At 38.5% G+C, this 18856-nt stretch overlaps 2 protein-coding genes across 2 annotated transcripts in view; one reads left to right on the top strand and one right to left on the bottom strand.

Moving 5' to 3' along the window:
• Positions 1-7223, bottom strand: part of mnat1 (MNAT1 component of CDK activating kinase) — a 56553-nt gene extending 49330 nt beyond the window's left edge. The window contains 1 exon segment of the mRNA XM_032546340.1: positions 7024-7223. Coding sequence (XP_032402231.1) covers positions 7024-7112 — 89 coding nt within the window. The 5' untranslated portion in view covers positions 7113-7223.
• A 2968-nt stretch (positions 7224-10191) lies between these two features.
• six4a (SIX homeobox 4a) lies at positions 10192-18087 on the top strand. Its single transcript, XM_032546337.1, has 3 exons — positions 10192-11072; positions 13353-14050; positions 16566-18087. The coding sequence occupies exons 1-3, from the start codon at positions 10339-10341 to the stop codon at positions 17165-17167; spliced, it is 2034 nt and encodes a 677-aa protein (XP_032402228.1). The 5' UTR covers positions 10192-10338; the 3' UTR covers positions 17168-18087.
• The last annotated feature ends 769 nt before the right edge of the window (positions 18088-18856 follow it).

The following is an 18856-nucleotide window of genomic DNA, read 5'->3' on the forward strand; positions in this document are numbered from 1 at the left end:
AGGCATGAAGGTTTTGGAGTGGCCTAGTTAAAGTCTAAACCTAAATATGATTAATATGCAGTAGTATAAGATAAAACTGATTCTTTATGCATGAAAACTCTGAACACAATCAGGCTTTAGGTTTAGAGGTGATTACTGCACTGCCATGTTTTTTGGATAATTGTATTTTTTTTATAATGACATGATTTGAAAACTGATCCTTGTATTTTCTCACGTTATTTTTGCCTGATATAAAATTTATTTTATGCACTGAGACATTTTAAGTGTGGAAAAATGTGCTTTACATATCTTCAAGACCACATGTGGGACAAAACAGCAGAGTCATGACGAGTTTTTCAGCTGGACTTTATCTTCTCAAGTAATTCTCAACTCTTAATCAGTGATTCAGATAATCTGAGCAGTTTTCTGCATCCTCTGATCATCAGGCTCACCTGAGGGCACAGACCTGAATTTAACCATCAATGCAGGTAGGCATTTACCCATCAGTCACACTCCAGTGGAGATTGGACACTGCAGACAATGGGAATGTCCCTTTGTGTCCCCCTGATGGGCTGAAGAGGCCGGATAAACGTTTGCACAGTCGCTCTTTTAATTAAGTCTATGTGGAGCTTTATTGCCACAGAGAATCCAACTTCCAGCTCATGACCACCCTCACAAAAATGGACATCTGGTTTCCGAGCACCAGCATTATTCAGAATTACGAGAGGAAAGACGAATTTCTCTTTACACCTCACTGACGGTGTGCCTGAGTCACTTCATTGCCGCCAAATTGAGCCAAGTGAAAAGTTCAAGAAAGACACAAACATTCGGGACAGTCATGCAAGACGTTTCACCTCATCAGCAAGATGCAAAGCAGAAAGAAAGAAGAAGAGAGAAAAGTGCAGACATGTGGAATTTCTCTGTTTACACCCAACGCTTCCAATAAGGGTCAAACAAGCCCAACCTGCCGCAACTTAAAGCGCTAATGCTCTCATGTGTCAGTTTGGCTTGGCCGTAGCCAAGCTGAGATGTTGAAAATGAAAGCAAACCGACAGCCAGAAGCATGTGCGGTGTCCAGTTGGTGTCTCGAAGTTGGGAGCGAGCCCTGGAAGAGGCAGATGTTCGCTGCGGCCTCAGGCTACAGCAGATCTATAGGCCTTGCCATATGGAGGTGGATGGAGGGATTCTGCTTGTTTCCACAGGCCCACAAAGAGCCCATTCATCAACATGGGGGAAGGAGCGGGGCGTAGCTTGCCCCATGCCCCATAAATGGACCACACAACAGAACCCTCTAATGGGCAAATCCTGTGTAACTCTAGAGCTGAGAGGTGACCCCTTAAAATAAAGGGAGGAGACTTTTCCATCTTCTGCTCTGCGCCAGCTTTCATGTTCAGAGACATAACCCCGCTCAGACAGAAAGACGTTTCAGAAGTAACAGCTTGCCATCTCTGTGTCCCAGGGCTGTTGTTGCTGACGAAGTGCTTTGGACACCTCCCTCTCTCACCTGTCCTGCTCAGAGCTCCAGGCTCCTATCTCTTCATCTGCAGCTGTCAGCAGGTCACAGAGGGGGTGGAGGGGTAATAGGAAGGTAAACAAGGCGATACTGGCTCAGCAAAGAGACTAACACCACTACATCCTAACTCTACCAACCCGCAAGAAAGAGGAAAAGCAAAACGGACGGAACTGTGGGTTGCTGTGATAGAGCTCTTGACCTTCCCAAACCAAAGATGGAGTCCATGTAGACTTCAGTAGGTCCAAAGTTACCAGAATCTACAAACTGTCTTATTTACATCCCTTATAGATCGGCAGTAACCCTTTATTTGAAGGGGTATGCATAAGACTAACATGACATAACACCTGTCATGAACATGAAGGAGTCTTCATGAATGCTTACGACTGTTGTCATCAAGTGTCATTTGGTAAATAAAGACACTTTTAATTCAAAATTGCACTGAATGTTGAATTAAAAGTCCACTGAACGTGTCAACTTTGTATTAAAAGTATCATTATTTATAAATAAATAATAAGTGTCATTATTTACCGAATGACACTTTATTACAACAGTCGCAGCATTCACAAAGACTCCTTCATGTTTACAACAGTGTCATGTTAGACTTATGGACACCGCTTCAAATAAAGTGTTACCTGGATCGCTTTTCAAACTTAAGGTGCTCGACAGACGAGAGACGCCGCCTGCTCCCTCTCCATTCATTTCCTGTAAAACTTCAGCGATGAGGCGACAATCATTGCCCTCCTCCTGCCAAGCGACTGTCAAAATTCGTGTATGTGAAAGTTTGAGCTTGTTCATGTGGAAGTGTACATGCAGGCTAGTGATGCGATACAAGAAAGTTGAAAAGTTTCAACTTTTGTCGCATTGCTGCTGTTGCCATCTTGTCCCATGTCTTGGGTTTACGGCTTTACGCTGTCGTTCATCACTGCTGGTAGTGTTGAGCCCATTAGGAGGTTTTCACACCTGATAAACCGGTAGTCCTGTTTCATTAGGGACCAAGATGTCAACATTTGTCACATTTTCAGCTGCTGCAGATCTTTTTCACACTGTTCTGTGTCAAACAAACCAAACACTTTGATAAACCTATTCACCTCCTCTCCTGTGGGGGCGCTGCACCAAGAACCACTGTAGGAAACGACATGAAACACCTCAGAAGAAGACATGCGCGCATCTGTTGCTTTCATGAAATGTAAACAAAAATGGAATAGAAACAGATTTTAAGAGTTGCAGGATTTCCCTTTTTTCTTTGGTAAAAGACCATCAGCCATTTCTACCTCTAGCAAGAAATTTGCTTTAGGTTTTATTTACCTGTGCTTCGGTCCGCTTCCTTCTTTTGGAGCAGCCTCCAGTCCGCTTGCCGTTCACATACGCATTCAAACAGCACCAGAGTTCATTTCAACCAAACCAAGGTTTTTAGGCGGACCAGAGTTCATTTTTTAGATTCACATCCAGAGTTCAATTATGCATTCACACCTCCCCAAATGAACCGGACTTTCTAGAACTAGAGATCAATTAAAGCGAACTAAATAGGGCTGGTGTGAAAGCACCTTTACTTACATCCCAATCAATGAGATTTATTAATAGATCGCTTTTCAAACTTAAAAATGAGAAACAAATTGCTTTGCAGAAGCTAAGAGAAAAAGAAGTGTTTTCCAAAGCTAATAAAGTCAAAGCACAGAATCAGTGTGATGTGAGCTTGATTTCTGATCCTGGCCTGCATTCAGCTGAATGTTGTAGCATCCGAAGTGAAGTTAAGCTCTTCTTGGGAGGCCCAGAAAACAATGCATTACAGTAATCAATTCTACATGTTATGAAAGCATGTATTAGTATCTCTGCATTGGACCGAGAGAGAAACTCAGGCGAAACTGATGATATAACATTCTGAGCTTCTTCTACTGTCTTAAACTGAGTTCTGTCCTGAATAAAGAATATTCTCAAGCATCTAAACTTCTAAAACATTGTTGTTTTGAGACTATTTTCAAGTAACATATTGATAATGGCATAATAATGCAAGCTTTGCTCTCTCAAAAAACAAAAAAAAATTATTTTGTGAAAACTAAAATTGGAGCTGGAAGATATTTTAAATATCCTAAATAAAAAACAAAAGCAGTAAATAAAACTGAAATAAGAAAAATATACACACAACAAAAACCATGAATAAAAATAAGATTATGATGTCTCTTTAAACAAAATTACCCATCAAAAAATATTAATCAGACTGGAAATTATGGAGCTTATTTTAATTAATCGTGCAATTAATTGATTAATTGCTTACTGCGACAGGCTTACATGAAGTTTATTCATCTTAAATGCAAAATTTTTATATTTTTGTACAATTTTGGCTCAATTACAGCTCTGAATATTTTGCTCTTTCAGTAAATTTCCTTTTTTAAGTCTGTATCTTCCATTCAGCAGCTAATCGATCACTAAATTAGTTGACGATTATTTCAATTATCGATTAATCACATTTAATCTGTCTAATTATTTCAATCCTAATCTGCACCATGTCAAATGCCAAAGAAGTGTTTGATGTCATTCTGTAAACATAGTAAATAAGACACTTTAAGCTTAATCAGTGTCAGTCTTCCAAAACGAGGTCTAGTGGAGTTTAAATTTAGATTCATGGAGGAGGAACTAAAACCTTCAGAGTTTGTTTAGCTCAAATCAACCAGTTTAAAAGCAAAACACAAGCATTAAAATTTAATATTTCTCAAAAATTCAATTTAATTCAGTTTGTTAAATGCAAAATGTCAATGTCAGATGAAAGAGACATTAAAAAATTCAATTTAGATCAAATCAATTCATACAACCTTACAAAACAAGTTTCAAAACATCCACCGAATGATATTAGAGATGACAGAAATAAAAATAAAAAAAACAGGTAAATAGTCTGCTCTCAGCAGGAGCAAAGCCAAGGTGACCTGATCCAGGGCGCTGTTTAAAATTGCTTCATTTGCAGAATCGTTTAATTTTCTGCATGTAGCTCTCCATCCAGACTGAGGCGGGAGGAGTTATGAGCCCTCGTTGACCTGATGACGAAGCACAACCACTTCCAATTGGTACTACGCTCAATAAGCAGAAGGTGGGGTCGGAAAAGTCACGCTGATCAGGCCACCGCGGCACGACATCCATCCAGATAGCTGCTTCTATGTCTACCCTTCATGTAAACTACAACTAATAATGATAAACTACATAAATATCACATACAGGAGAAGAAAATACAGCTGGGGGCGGTTCATGGTGTTGAGGTAAAAAACGTTGCCCTAAAATGAAAGGAACTCCATTAAGATGTCCAAGACACAAGCCCACCATAAAAGTGAAGCTGTTGGAGTGAAATCTGCAAAAACAAAATATTTCCAAGTACTTTTGGTCTAGTTTCTACTGCAAATATCTTATACATGAAATAAAACAAAAGTAACTTACAAACAAGTTTTCAGCAAGATATAGTAGCTTGTTCAAAGTCAATAAATCCCTAATACTGATGAAAAAGTGCAAGTTCCAGATTATTTTACTTATAACACATTTTTCCCACATTAAAAGTGAAATAATCTAGAACGTTTTCATCAATATGAAGGAGTTATTTACTTAATACAAGCTCTTACATCTTGTTTGTAAATTAGTTTTATTTTATTTCAAGTGTTTTAAGATATTTGCACAAAAAACTAGACCAACAATTCTTAGTAAGATTTCGTGTTTTTTCAGTGTTTGGACAATCCAAATGTCTTCTGGAGAAAAGATTGAGCTGCTTGGCAACAACTTAAGGGATTTTGAATTAGAGGAGTCAAATGAGGCTTTCAAATGTACAAACTGCCGGTGGCAGCATCATGCTGAGGGAATGAGCAGATGTGGTACTTCTGCATTGCACAAGCACCAATTATTTTTGTTTATTCATCCTCATTACTTCCCTCTTATGACATTATTTATATGAATGTTTCTTCTTCTCCCATTTAATTCTGCAGCATTCATAATCAGCTTCTTATATTTAAAACGTTTTATCACATCATGTTATTGAATTATGATAAAGGTCTGTTTCAAACCCTTACATTTTCCCTGAAGATATAAAAATATGGTAAAACAAACTTTTTCTCTTTTCTTTGCTCCACATCTGTGCAATAAGTTAAAAAATAACATAGTTGATATAATTACTCAGGTCTGAATTGTGTTTCGGTTTTGCGGTTACCATATCAAATGGTAACCGCCGTCTTGGTATCAATATGATTGTAGCATCGCAATTACAAATCATATTTCAGGTGGTAACCATCCAAACTTTGCAATCAATAATATGTCTAGTCAGTTGGATGTCGTTTCCTGGTCCTTTATGCCAAAACCTATAAGGACTTTAATAGGTGGATATTTCTGAAGGTTCTGTAAAGTAGTGGGATGATCACAGAAAAGAAAATGTGGGTTCACCATTAAAATATGTAACAATAATATTGAAGTAAATGGATGCAGTTTGGCTTATTCTTATTTTTTTGCTTTGTTTCTAGATTTCATCAACATATATTCTGATTATGCCTTTTAATCGGGTTGTTTTATATTTCATCCACTGATCGAATATAAAACAGAAACATTAGATCTTGTTGTACGTCAACAACTGTGTTTCAGGCCTGCTAACAGGATTTAATATTAGAACATATACTGTATCTCAATGTATCAGTATGTATTATTATTGAATACACACAGAAAGTTAATGCTGCACACATTTAATTAACACAAAAACATGTCCTCAAACCAGAATTGGGTACATTTCCTTGAGTAACGTTTTTGAAAATAACTACTTTTAAGAATATTTTACTATGCCTAACTTTTTACTTTTGCTTGAGTAATTTCATTATGAAGTATTGCTACTCTTACTTGAGTAAAATTTCTGGATTCTCTACTTCACTGAATGAAGAACAAACATGTTTTAATCAAAGATACACCAGACACAGACACTTTCAGTTTTTGTTAAAGTTTTAAAAGTATTTTATTGAAAGAAACTGATTTGGAAATAATTTATTTTGCCTGTTTTTGTTATTTTTATTACTTACATGAATTATTGTCATTCTGATTGTTAAAATACCAACATTATTAATGTCTGATGATGTAATTTTTAAATATTAAATGATCGATAATTTGATCAGTACTTGAGTAAACTTTTTACCAAATACTTATTTACTGTTACTTGAGTAATTTTTTGGATGGCTACTTTTTACATTTACTTGAGTAGAAATATGTTGAAGTAGTGCGACTCTTACTTCCGTACATTTTAGCATTTTTGGGTACTCTACTGCCTCAAACCTTGGCAACAATATTTCTCCATAGGGAAAAAGGAAAATTTTTGTCGTCTTGCCTTAACGTGCCTGAAATGAGCGAAAGCTCCAACTTAAACCGTTCACGCTCAGATTTAACGGTAAAATATGATTAAAAAATATTATCAACTGACATTTAAGTGGGGCCTCTCAGCTTCCTGTGGGTTATTTTTGTAAACTCTGCCCTGTTACTACAGAAATTACTCCCCTGCTGCTGCTTTCTGGGGCGGTTGGAGGACTTACAGCGTGTGGCCGCAGACGTTCACCATCAGCTTCAGCGACGGGTTCCTGTACTTGGTGGTCTTACATCTCGGACAGCCCTGGTCGTCCATTTTTTATTGTTATTTTTAGTATTTCTGTCAGAAACAAGCTTCATAAAAATGTCAACATCTGCGAGCGTCCACTGAGGCGGACCGAAGCGTCACTCTGAGAACGCTCCCACTGGAAACGCCTCTAATAACAATAGTTCCTACCCCTCGGACAGGCTTAGCAGACTGCAGGAGTAGTTGAGGTATATACTGTATAAAACCCACAACTTAATTTCTGTTTTCAATCCTCTTTCCTAGAATCCCACACCTTCATCTAGTTTATGAAATCTCTGCTAGAGATTTATTGAAAATGAGAATACCATTAAAATCATTAAATTTGACTTGATTTAAGCATAAACTAAATTATTTCAATAGTTTAAAATGTACAGATTTAAAGCTGCAGGGTAACTTTTATAAAAAAATATATTTTTTTTTTTACATATTTGTTGAAACTGTTCCTATCTTGTGACAGTATAGTACGAGACAGGTAGTCTGTGAAAAAAATCTAAATATTGTACCTGCTACTAGTGCTAACTAGAACTAGCCTGTCATGAAGGCTAAGGCTAGATATCATGACCACCGCTGATGGTGGATAAACAGTTTTCCTGTAATGATGAGTTGTTCCTCCACTATGAACACATTTAGCAACATGTTCAAGAGCTTGATTTACAGCAAGAACCTCCTCATGGCTCTGATTGGTTGTTTTTGACTGGGAGTGGTGCATTTCTTCACACAGAAATTAGCATAGGGATGAGGACCATTTCACAGATTATCTGTCTCACAACAAACTGTCATCACATGGTGATAGTTTTAACAAATAGGTTAAAAAACAACAACATTTTTTAAATAAATATTACAGACTGCCACCTTAAATTAATTTTACTTACTAAAAGTACAAAGACAGTCTTTTTTGCTTGATTGTTCTGGTAGCATAGCTACAGTCTGATGTTATGAGTTTAATATCTTCTTTATCAAATCCAATCCAAGTTTTCTTATCCAGCACTTTAAAACAGTCACAGTGGACCAAAAGTGCTATACAGAAAAATAAAATAATAAAATACAAGAATAGATAAAAAGACATAAAACAGCTGGTTCTGGACTTTAACTGGGTCATTGTGATACAAAAATGTTCTTCTAATTTTCTTGATATTGCTCTTTTGTGTTTTTGACTCTGTGATGCTGAAAAATAAAATTCATCTTCATCTTTTAAGCAGACATGTAAAGGATTCAGTTGGTGCTTGTACTACTGATAAATTCATCCACCTCGACAAAAACCTTTTCTCCATTCTGAAAAAAATAAAAAGTCACCCGGCAGCATGATACCGCCACCACCATATTTTACTATGGGTGTGGTCTTCTTCTGTTGATGTACATAACTCATAAATCTTTTTCCCATCAGGTTTGCAGAGGTTTTCAATGTTCTTTTTGTACTCTTCTTCTCCCGACTGGTACATTTGTCCAATAAGATCCTTTGAGACATTTCTGCAAAATATAACTTTAGAAACTTAGAAAAGCTCCCGGGATTGCTGAAGGTGAATCAAAAAATACTTTGAAAAAGGTGTGAATAGTCAGTTTATTGCATTTTTTATATATATGTATTTTTTCTTCACTAAATTTGTCCATTTTCCATTTGAACCAGACCGACCAAATGTTGCATTAATGTAGAAAAAACTGATTGATAAATTTTTGCTAAGCTTTTACGCAAAAAATAAATCATGATTATCCTAAGCATTTCAGAATAAGAAATAAAAACAGAAATATTTTATTTTAAATACTTTTTGCAAGTATTGCAAAAAACTAATTAATATAAGAATAAAGAAAACGGGTTTTAAAAAAAGCAACATTATGGTTTGAATTAAGTTCATAACAGATTGGAAACAAAAGTGTACATTTAATTTATCCTCTTTTCCATAAATAACAAGCAATTTTATTAATAAAGGAATGAAAATCACAAAATCTGATTAGCCATGAAGAACCATTAAATTACTCATGTTTTCTCTTCTTCAAACTCTCTGAGGTCAAACTGTACAGAGTTTAATCCTTTGGATTCATTAACTCCTTCATAATATCATATTTATATCAATATAAGTGCAATATGTGAAAATTGCAAATGAGCAAAAATAATCTCAAAAATGTAATTTGTTTCTGTTTTAAAGGATTATTTTTCCTAATAGGTGAGGGAAATATCCATGTGACAACTAAACTGTACAAATAGGCCTCTTATTTTAACAGTTCAAAATGATTTTAGTAACATTTATTCCAGGTATCTTGTTATAAGCATCTAGGAAAATATATCTATTTTTAATTATAAGAAAACTCCACAGTCACATTGGATTAAGTTATTATTTACTAATAATCTCAAAATATTGCTGTCAATTTTAAATAGGCCAATAAAAAATGTTGCACCATATCAGCACCTGTAGATGAGCTATATTTGATGTTTGCTCCATTTATGCATAAAGTGCATTTTATTGAATAGATGTATTGTAAAGATTTGGGGTATTTTTTATAAAGCCTGACCAGGAAAGATCAAATCAGATTATTAATGGTTTGTGTTTTGTGTTTTGTTGTTGTTGTTGTTTGTTTGTTTTTAGCAATAACTCATTTTAATATGCTGCATGAATCTGGTGTTGTTTGTTTAGGTTGGCAAGAGCAATTAAGTTTTTTTTTTCCACATTTAAAATTTGTTTTCTGTTGACGCCTAGCAGCAGAAAACATATTCAAAATAACAATGAGCAAGACCATTCCCTTTGTTTGCTTTGTCTTTGGAGAAACTTAATGAGAGCACTCCCATATTTCCCCTTGGATTTCCCTGCCTTGATGTGGGAATAAAAACACTTTTGTGCATACCTTCATGCAATGCAGCTACTGAGAACAGAGGCAACAAGAACTTCCCGTTCCCACGATCCCAGAAGCACTCACCTTGCACAGGTGAACACCGGGAATAAAGCCCTGCTGGAAGCTCCATGACTGACAGCTGAAAGCCAAACACTCGCGCATGAATCGCGCTCGCTCCTCCCTCATGGGGCCCTCAGCGGCCAATGGCGTGGCTCTCCTTCAGATAGACCCCAGCGTATCTCCCTCCAGCCCCAGTCCCCGCAGAGTAAAAGTCACGTTGGAAGGAAGAGGGGAGAGAGATATCTGCTTACAGCTGCTGTCAGATATCCGATCGGGTTCGCATGGCGAGGAGGTAACCTGATCGAGCGGGGAGGAGTGACTCTGCCAGGGAAGGCTCGAACAAAAAAAAAAAATGTCTTCTTCTTCTGCCGGAGAGGTCACGGCAGTGAATGACATCAAGAGGGAAAATGTGAAGGAGGTGGATAAGCGTGAGAGCATCAAGTTGGTGGCGCTGGACGCGGCGGAGTTGTCCATGGAGCGCACGGCTCCCAACGCCGACGCGGTGCGCACGGAGCTGCTGGTGAGCGCCGCTTCCTCCCTGGCTTTCTCCCCGGAGCAAGTGGCGTGCGTGTGTGAGGCGCTGCAGCAGGGGGGCAACGTGGACCGGCTGGCGAGGTTCTTGTGGTCCTTACCTCAAAGCGACCTGCTCCGCGGCAACGAAAGCATTCTGAAAGCCCAAGCCCTCGTTGCCTTCCATCAGGCGCGCTATCAGGAGCTCTACAGTATTTTGGAGAACCATAGTTTCAACCCGTCCAACCACACCTTTCTGCAGGAACTGTGGTACAAGGCCCGGTACACGGAGGCGGAGAAGGCGCGCGGGAGACCCCTGGGCGCCGTGGATAAATACCGGATCCGGAGGAAATACCCTCTCCCCAGGACTATCTGGGACGGCGAGGAGACGGTTTATTGTTTCAAGGAGAGGTCGCGGAACGCGCTGAAGGATCTCTACAACCAGAACAGGTACCCGTCTCCAGCCGAGAAACGGAATCTGGCCAAGATAACCGGACTCTCCTTGACCCAAGTCAGCAACTGGTTCAAAAACAGGCGGCAGAGGGACAGAAACCCATCGGAAGCGCAGTCCAAAAGGTAAGGAAACAAAGAGAAAAACACGATGCACACGTTTCTGTCTTCATCTCCGACTTTTTACCGGCCAAAAAGATCTGTGCGCAAAAGGCGCATCTGAACAATCGCTTGATAAATTCAATTTTAGATCTCTCATCGTAAAACAACTCAACATAACTTTATTATGTGCGCACATTTCGATATCCCTGTCCAGGATTAGTGCACAAAAACTTAATGACGTTATTTAATCACTTAATAACTGCGAATGTCGCGTCAGACACAGTTTAGGAGTGAACGTGTGAATTATTAACTGGAAATAGTTAGGGAACAGAAAAAGCTTTAGCAGCACGCTTTTAATGTTTTGAAATATGAAGCTGTTGCCGTTCAGATCCGGTTTCAAGCGAAGCGGAGAGTCATGGAAACCAGAGGCAACCAAATATCTTCAAGCCTCAGAGATCCGGCTGACAGGCGGGCGGGCAGGCCGGCGGGAGGAGGATGTAACTTTGAAGAAAGAGTTCAAAAGGCGACTCTGGATGAGCCTGTGCGTGAACACGCAAAGATCAGTACATAAATTATTTTCATGATGACTTTCTTCTCTCATGAACTAAAAGGATCTCCATCAGCTCTGCTTCATCTCATAATCCCGCAGACACACACACAAAGATGTGAGGGCTGGTCTTTCATGTTTTTCCCTGTGAACAAAGCTGACGCACACCTGGTAGAGGTGACCCCTTCTGCCTTCTTCCTCACACTCACACACACAAACATACACACACACACACACACACACACACACACACACACACACACACACACACACACACACACACACACACACACACACAAACAAACGTCTTTATTAATCTCCAAATGGTTATTAACCTGTGGATTTCTTTGTAGGGCCACATGGTTGGGGGTTGGTCGTGCGTGTGCGCGCCCTGCGTTGGAGGGAGGGAGGGAAGGAGAAGGGAAGGAAGCAGCTGTTTTAATCACTCTTTATAAAACGAGACCATAATAACAAGGAAGAACCTTTCAGTCCTTGTGGTTTTAAGGAGGATTTCTGTTGAAAACTGAAAAATGTGGATTTTAGTTTTACTTCCAAGCCATTTGTTGTTGCAGAATTTATTGCGCCAAATGGTCACAGGGTTGTTGCTGCTGTCAGAGCAGCTCTCCATGAGAGCCCTCTTTACCTCCTGGAGGTAAAGAGGGCACAACTTCAGCTCTTTAATAACCAGAGGTGGGTAAAGTACAAAAATACTCTAAGTAAGAACTATTCTTACTCCAGTAAAAGCAAAAAGTATTTGGTAAAAAGGCTACTCAAATATTCATTTAATGTTCGTATTTTAAAGACAAAAATGAAAATAATTCATATAAATAACATAATTACAAAATAACAAACATAAGAAAAAATTATCCAAATCTCTTTCTTTCCATTTAAGGCTTATACATTTGTCTGTGTCTGATGAACTTTTGGCTAAAATAACTTTGTTCTTCATTCAATGATTTAAGGCTTTAAATAATGATTTTTTTTAGTAATTGGTTAATCTATGACTTATTCTGACAATTGATTGATTAATCGTCAGTTTAATCGATCAATTATTCAGTTAATTGGATTAAAAAAACAATTTGGCACATTCTAGATTTTCCATTTAACCACTTAAACCCTTTCTGTACAATATTAGAAATATTATGGAAAGTGCAAATAAACAAATAATTCAATTCCATTTTAAATAAGAAAATAAACACTTTATTATCTAAAATGCATAACAAGTTATTTTAAAGAAAAAAATTTGAGTAAAACATATTGACACACAATAAAGGTGTTTTTAATCTTAAATATTTATATAATTTGTACAGTTTTGGCTAAATTGCTGCTCTGAATATGTTGTTTTTTCAGAAAATGGTCTTTTTTTTATTCTCTGTACTCCAGGTAACAATTAATCGATTACTAAGTTAGTTGACAACTATTTCAATAATCAATTAATCACAATTAATCTGATTAATCGTTTCAGCCCTACAGGAAAGTTACACACAGTGGGTAGAGAATCCAAATATTTTACTCAAGTAAGAGTAGCAATACTTCATAATAAAGTTAGTCAAGTAAAAGTAGAAAGTATAACTTAGTAAAAAGTATTTTTTTTCCAAAAAGTTACTCAAGTAAATATAACTAGTTATCACCCACTTTGTTAATAATGCAGAGCTGTAATATTTTGTGTTCTTTCCCAGAAAACAGTCAGTTATAGGAAATTTAGTTTCTTCTTCTCTGTTTTGTGACTCATCTGTTTTTCTGCTGGCGCCCGGCAGTGAGTCTGATGGAAACCACAGCACAGAGGACGAGTCCAGTAAGGGCCAGGAGGAGCTGTCCCCTCGTCCTCTCTCCAACTCTTCAGACGGAGTGATAACCCACGGGAGCCTCCCGGCTCAGGCTGGACCTCTGGATGGGGGGGTCGTCATCCAGCAGATCGGCGACATCAAGATGTCAGGATCCAGCGGCGGTGGCGTCTACAACGGCAGCCTCGCAGCCACTAATACTTCCTCCACCATGTTTCACAATGGCGGCTCATCCTACCTCCACTCACCTGGAAACATCCTGTTCAACGGGCTCAATCTGGGCATCCAGCCGCTGGCGTTCAACCCCCTGAGGCCGCCCGGCGGAGTGCTGCTGGGTGGCTCCGCGGGGGACATGCACATGCAGACGGGCCAGGAGAAGGGACTGGGCGGCGCTGAGGAGTCCGTCCTGCAGTACTCCTCCTACTCGGGCTGTGTGAACGGGTCGGAGGTGAAGCTGGAGGGCGTCCACACAATGGCGGCCCAGAACGGAGGCTCCTCTGTGCTCACCTTCAGCTCGCCGTCTGCAGCTCTGCAGCTCGGCGGCTACAGTCTGGTACCGGTACCGAGCGGAGTCCCTGACAACGACGGCAGCGCACTGCTCAACAGTGATGTAGGTCTTCCTCCTCTACAACTGCCGTCTGCTTCATCTTCCTCAACAATTACTCAACAAGGTGAGTCCTAGCAAATAATAAGCATTTTTAAAAGGTTACTATGAAGGCTGCAACTAACGATTATTTTAATTAACGATTATTCGATCGATTATTCTGACGATTAATCGATTAATTGGATAGTAAAATTGACACATTCTACAGATTTTTTCATTTAACACTGAATAAGGAGAATGGAGCTCCAGCTCTGTCAAACTTACTTTATTTCAGCTTATTTATCATGACAACTTAATGAACTTCATTTAATTTGATTACTTGTAATAAATTAACTATTTTTTTAAGTTGAATCACCTGTTTTCAAGCTTATTCTGTACTAATATTAGAAATACATTGAAATAGGATTATTTTTTAACTAAGAAAATAAACATTTTATTGACTAAAATACAATGACATATCATTCTTTTACTGAATGATTGATCATTTGTAGCAAAGGATGCATCTGCAGCTAAAGATACTCTTAAAATTCAACTCTTCCTGCTTGACTCAACACCAGTTGGACTAAACTGTTGACTGTTTTTTGGACTTACTGATTAATAATTGGATAGCAAAAGCTGCTTAAAATGAAGTTTTCTCTACAAAATTTGAACCAGAAGCAAAAACTATGCCACTTGAGGAGTTTTAGGTGGAACATACTCTTTTGCTTTAATGCTAAATGTATATATTTTTTGTATAATTTTGGCTTAATTAACCACTTTGACTGTGTTATTCTTTCACCAAATGGCCTAATCGATTCCTCAATTAGTTGACGATTGTTTCAATAATCGATTAATCACGATTAATCGTTTCAGCCCCAGTTATTTTAAAATTATAAACAAGACGAAGAGTTGAAATGGGTGCAGTAACAGTAATAAATGTATTTTTGTTGATATTCTAATGTAAATTTCATTTATTTCATTAAATAAATAGATGATTTTAGCTTCCAGTAGAAATTTCATTTCCTCTGAGGAAAATACTTTGCCATTTTTTTTTACATTAAAACAACAAAACCGACATTTTTATCTCTCGCCTGACAAAGCAGAAGTGTACACAGCAAAAAGACAAAATCTTACCAAGTATTTCTGTCTACTTTCTAGTTCAAATACTCACAGTAAAGTTTTGGCAATATGTAGGAACTTGTTTTAAGCTAATAATTCCTTAATGTTGATAAAAAGTGGTACTGGCAGATTATTTCCCCTTTAATAAGAAATTAGTATTTTACATGGTAAATAATTTGCCATTGAAACTATTAATTTTTCATCAGTATTACGAAATTACTTACTTAGAACAAGCTCCTATATATATCTTCCAAAAAGTTACTTGTAAGTTAGTTTTGTTTTATTTCCAGTGAACTAAGATATTTGCACTGGAAACCAGGCAAAATACTTGGTAAGACTTTGTGTTTTTGCAGTGTAGTGTGTCAGTCTTGTCTGAATGCCTTAAGTAAACCAACAAGTTTCACTGGTTATCAAAATCAAATACATTTTATTACTCGAATAAATTGACTGAATTTCATCTGGAGCAATAATTAAACAACTCCTGAAAGTTTTAATCTGCACTTAAAATGATTTAGCTGCAGTTATAACTCTGAACAAATTGATTGCAGCTTTTCATCCTTCTTAAATTTTTGTCTGGGTTTTGTTTTTGTCGTTCGCCTGTCTCGGTTTGGGCCGCAGGAAAACATGCTCGCATGCATATTTCTAAAAGCGGTGATCTGTTTAGATGAATAAAAACAAGCTATGAAGTCACCATCACTAATCATCACTGCATTGTTGATCTCCAGAGCAGGCAGTGAAGATGCATTTCAGGCCATCAGCAGCAATGAAACGCATGAACAGAGGAAGAAGAAGAAATTACAGCATTTATTGTGACATAAAGCAGAGAATGGATTGCAGAAACCCCCCAAAAAGCAGAAAATTACAGCTTCCCTTTGAGTCCTGGCAGACTGGAGCGTTTGTTCTGCTGGTCGGGCTGAAAAAGCACAAAGTGTGTGAAACATGCAACAGTATTTCTGAGAAAAAGGTCTGTGCAGACTGCTGCGCTGGAATATTTTCATTCACAAATCAATAACTTGGCTACTACCACTCCAAGACGAGTAAATCTTTCTCACAGACTTCCAGTACTTTTATTTTTCCTTCATCTATTCATCTTGAAAAATTTTTTTCTTCTACCCAAAGCTGTGCAGATTAATTTAACTAATGGGTTTTAGAGCAACTGAGAAAACATGAATGAATGTTTATTTCCCTTTTTTTTAATGTTTCATTGCTGGCGTCTCCTGCTTTTGTTTTATGAATTGCACTGGTTATTTCCTGCTCTATTAATTAGCTTAGTTTGTCTCAAAAAGACTTGCATGTCAAATTAAATGTTTGTTTTTTTTGCGTGTCTGTAAACTTCGGTTAACGATTAATCAGTTGTTAGTTGATGATTATTTTATTAATTGATTAATCACGATTAATCAGTTGTTAGTTGATTATTTTATTAATTGATTAATCACGATTAATCAGCCGGAGTCTAGTTTTAACTTTACTTCCTGTTTTTACAGGTAACATGTCTCTGAACAACGCAGCGGTGAGCTCGTCCAGTGAAGACTCCTTCCAGCCGCAGGACAAGCTGACCATGACGTCTCTGCACCACAACAGCGTCCTCTACAGCCTGAGCAACCACACCGCCATCAAGAAGGAGCCTCTGGACGGCGGCATTTACTCCTCGTACCACGCCGGGCTGCACCTGGACCCCAGCGGTCAGATCAGCTACACCGGCCCCGACTCGGCCTCCAGCCACGCCGCCGCCGCCGCCGCCACCACCGACGCCACTGTCAGCTCGTCCAGCTCCGAGCCGGAGGTCTACACCACCCTCACCAACAGCACGCCTCTGATGGCTCCGACGGACCAGGACGCCCATCACCACCTGCAGCCGGCGGAATACCTGGGCTCCCACGAGGTGCACCGAGGGGCCCCGCCCTCACACCTGATGGGCCCCGGGATGAACAGCGACTACATGAACCTGCAGGAGAGCAAGGCGGACGGCTCGGGATCCGGGGGGATGAACGAGATGGTGCGGGCGATGTGCGGAGAGCTGGGAGAGGGGAAGGAGCTAGCCAAACTACAGACTGTGCAGATGGACGAGGGCATGTCCGACCTTTAACCTCAGACTTTGAAGCACTCACATCCACCTGGGCAGTCATATGATGAATCTTTTTACTCTTCTGTGTGTGTGTGTGAGTGTGAGTTTTTAAGCATTGATTTCCTTTAAATTATTTGCTTTTATTTTCACTTTTGAAATGCACTCTAGTCAGAAAGGATTCGCGTGGGTGGGATGCTTCAGCTTTTTACAAAAACGTAAAAATAAAAGAGGCTGTGACGTGTTAAAAAACGTTCATGTGAAGAACTAGTGAGACCTAGTCCACATGTAGCCGGTTATCTGAGAAAACAAATACATTTTTACAAGTTATCCTCCTTCATCCACACGAAAACTGTTTAATATCACTGAAAACGATTACGTTTTTAGTGATATTAAAACGTAATATCACTAAAAACATATACAAAACTCCGTATATGTGTTTAGGGTCCCATATATTACAATTTGCGGCAAATAATGCGTCAATGTATCCACAAACTTGCTTTAACATGATTCCCAAACTACATCGTTTTGTATTTTATTACCTTTATATTCTAATTCGCTATTTAAAAGTAGTTCAACTTGTATATCCGTCTGCACAAGAGAACCTCCAGGCGACATGTTTGACTCCTAACGGAAAGTAGTGACTGTTTTGAAGCGATCTGATTGGCCGACGTAGGTTTTAGTTTTGCGCTACACTGCCCCCTATGGGTTTGGCGTGTTTAAAACAACGCTCAGGGACGTAACCGATCCCTTGTTTTCGATCTAAATTTTTAAACAATATTGCAGAGATATTTACGACGGCGAATTAGGGTCATCCTGGATAGTATAAAAAAGGATAATTAAATTTCAGCAGAAAAACTCAGAAATTTTGAGATTGATTTCAGAAAATTTCTAGAAAAAAAGTTGAAAATTTGCAAGAAAAAAAAAAAAAGATTCTTATAAATTTACCACAAAAAACAAGGAAATTTCTGAGCTCTAAAAGTTTAAAATTTGCAAGGAAAAAAAAGAAGAAATTTTTAGCTTACTCTCAGAAATTTCCTAGGAAAAATAAGGAAATATCTGGGCGCCAAATGTTGTATGTTTGAAAGAAAAACTCAGAAATGTTTACATTAATCTCAAAAAATTTACCACAAAAAAACAAGACAATTTCTGGGCTCTAAAAGTTTAAAATTTGCAAGAAAAACCTCTGAAATTTTGAGATTAATCTCAGACGTTTCCTAGAAAAATCTTGGAAATTTCTGAATTTCAAAAGTAAAAAATCTTCAGCTTTTAAACCTGAGAAATGTACCAAAAATGTAAAATTTTCAACCTAGGACATTTCTGAGAACAGGCACAACATTTCAGAGTTTTTGGGCTCAAATTTACTCTTCTTTTCTATCTACAACAGCCATAATAGTATAGTAGATATTTGTTTCTAAAAGACCCGGCTACGTGTGGCTTTAGGTTGCTCTGAGCGATGAGACGTAGCCGCTGCATTGAGTCTGAGCTTCTTTAAATGAGCATCTTTATAGACAGCACCTGCTACTTCCTGTTGAGTGGATGTGATCTGCAGAAGCAGGTGCTGGAATGCCTCGGGTCACGTGACCGGGATGTTCCTCCAAACCAAATGCATCATGTGGGTCGAACTAAAAAAGGTCACTCTGGAGGGGGGAGAGGGAGAAAGCTACTAGCTGAACAGCTTCACTGAAGGACTGGAAGGAATTGGTGAACAAC

This window comes from Xiphophorus hellerii, chromosome 19 (genome assembly GCF_003331165.1).
Source record: "Xiphophorus hellerii strain 12219 chromosome 19, Xiphophorus_hellerii-4.1, whole genome shotgun sequence".
Lineage (NCBI taxonomy): Eukaryota > Metazoa > Chordata > Actinopteri > Cyprinodontiformes > Poeciliidae > Xiphophorus > Xiphophorus hellerii.

Excerpts from the sequence above, each read along its gene's own strand:
- six4a (XM_032546337.1), top strand. The coding sequence starts at position 10,339 with ATGTCTTCTTCTTCTGCCGGAGAGGTCACGGCAGTGAATGACATCAAG. Across the intron at positions 11,073-13,352 it reads TCGGAAGCGCAGTCCAAAAG|TGAGTCTGATGGAAACCACA; the intron begins GTAAGGAAACAA and ends GGCGCCCGGCAG. Across the intron at positions 14,051-16,565 it reads CTCAACAATTACTCAACAAG|GTAACATGTCTCTGAACAAC; the intron begins GTGAGTCCTAGC and ends CTGTTTTTACAG.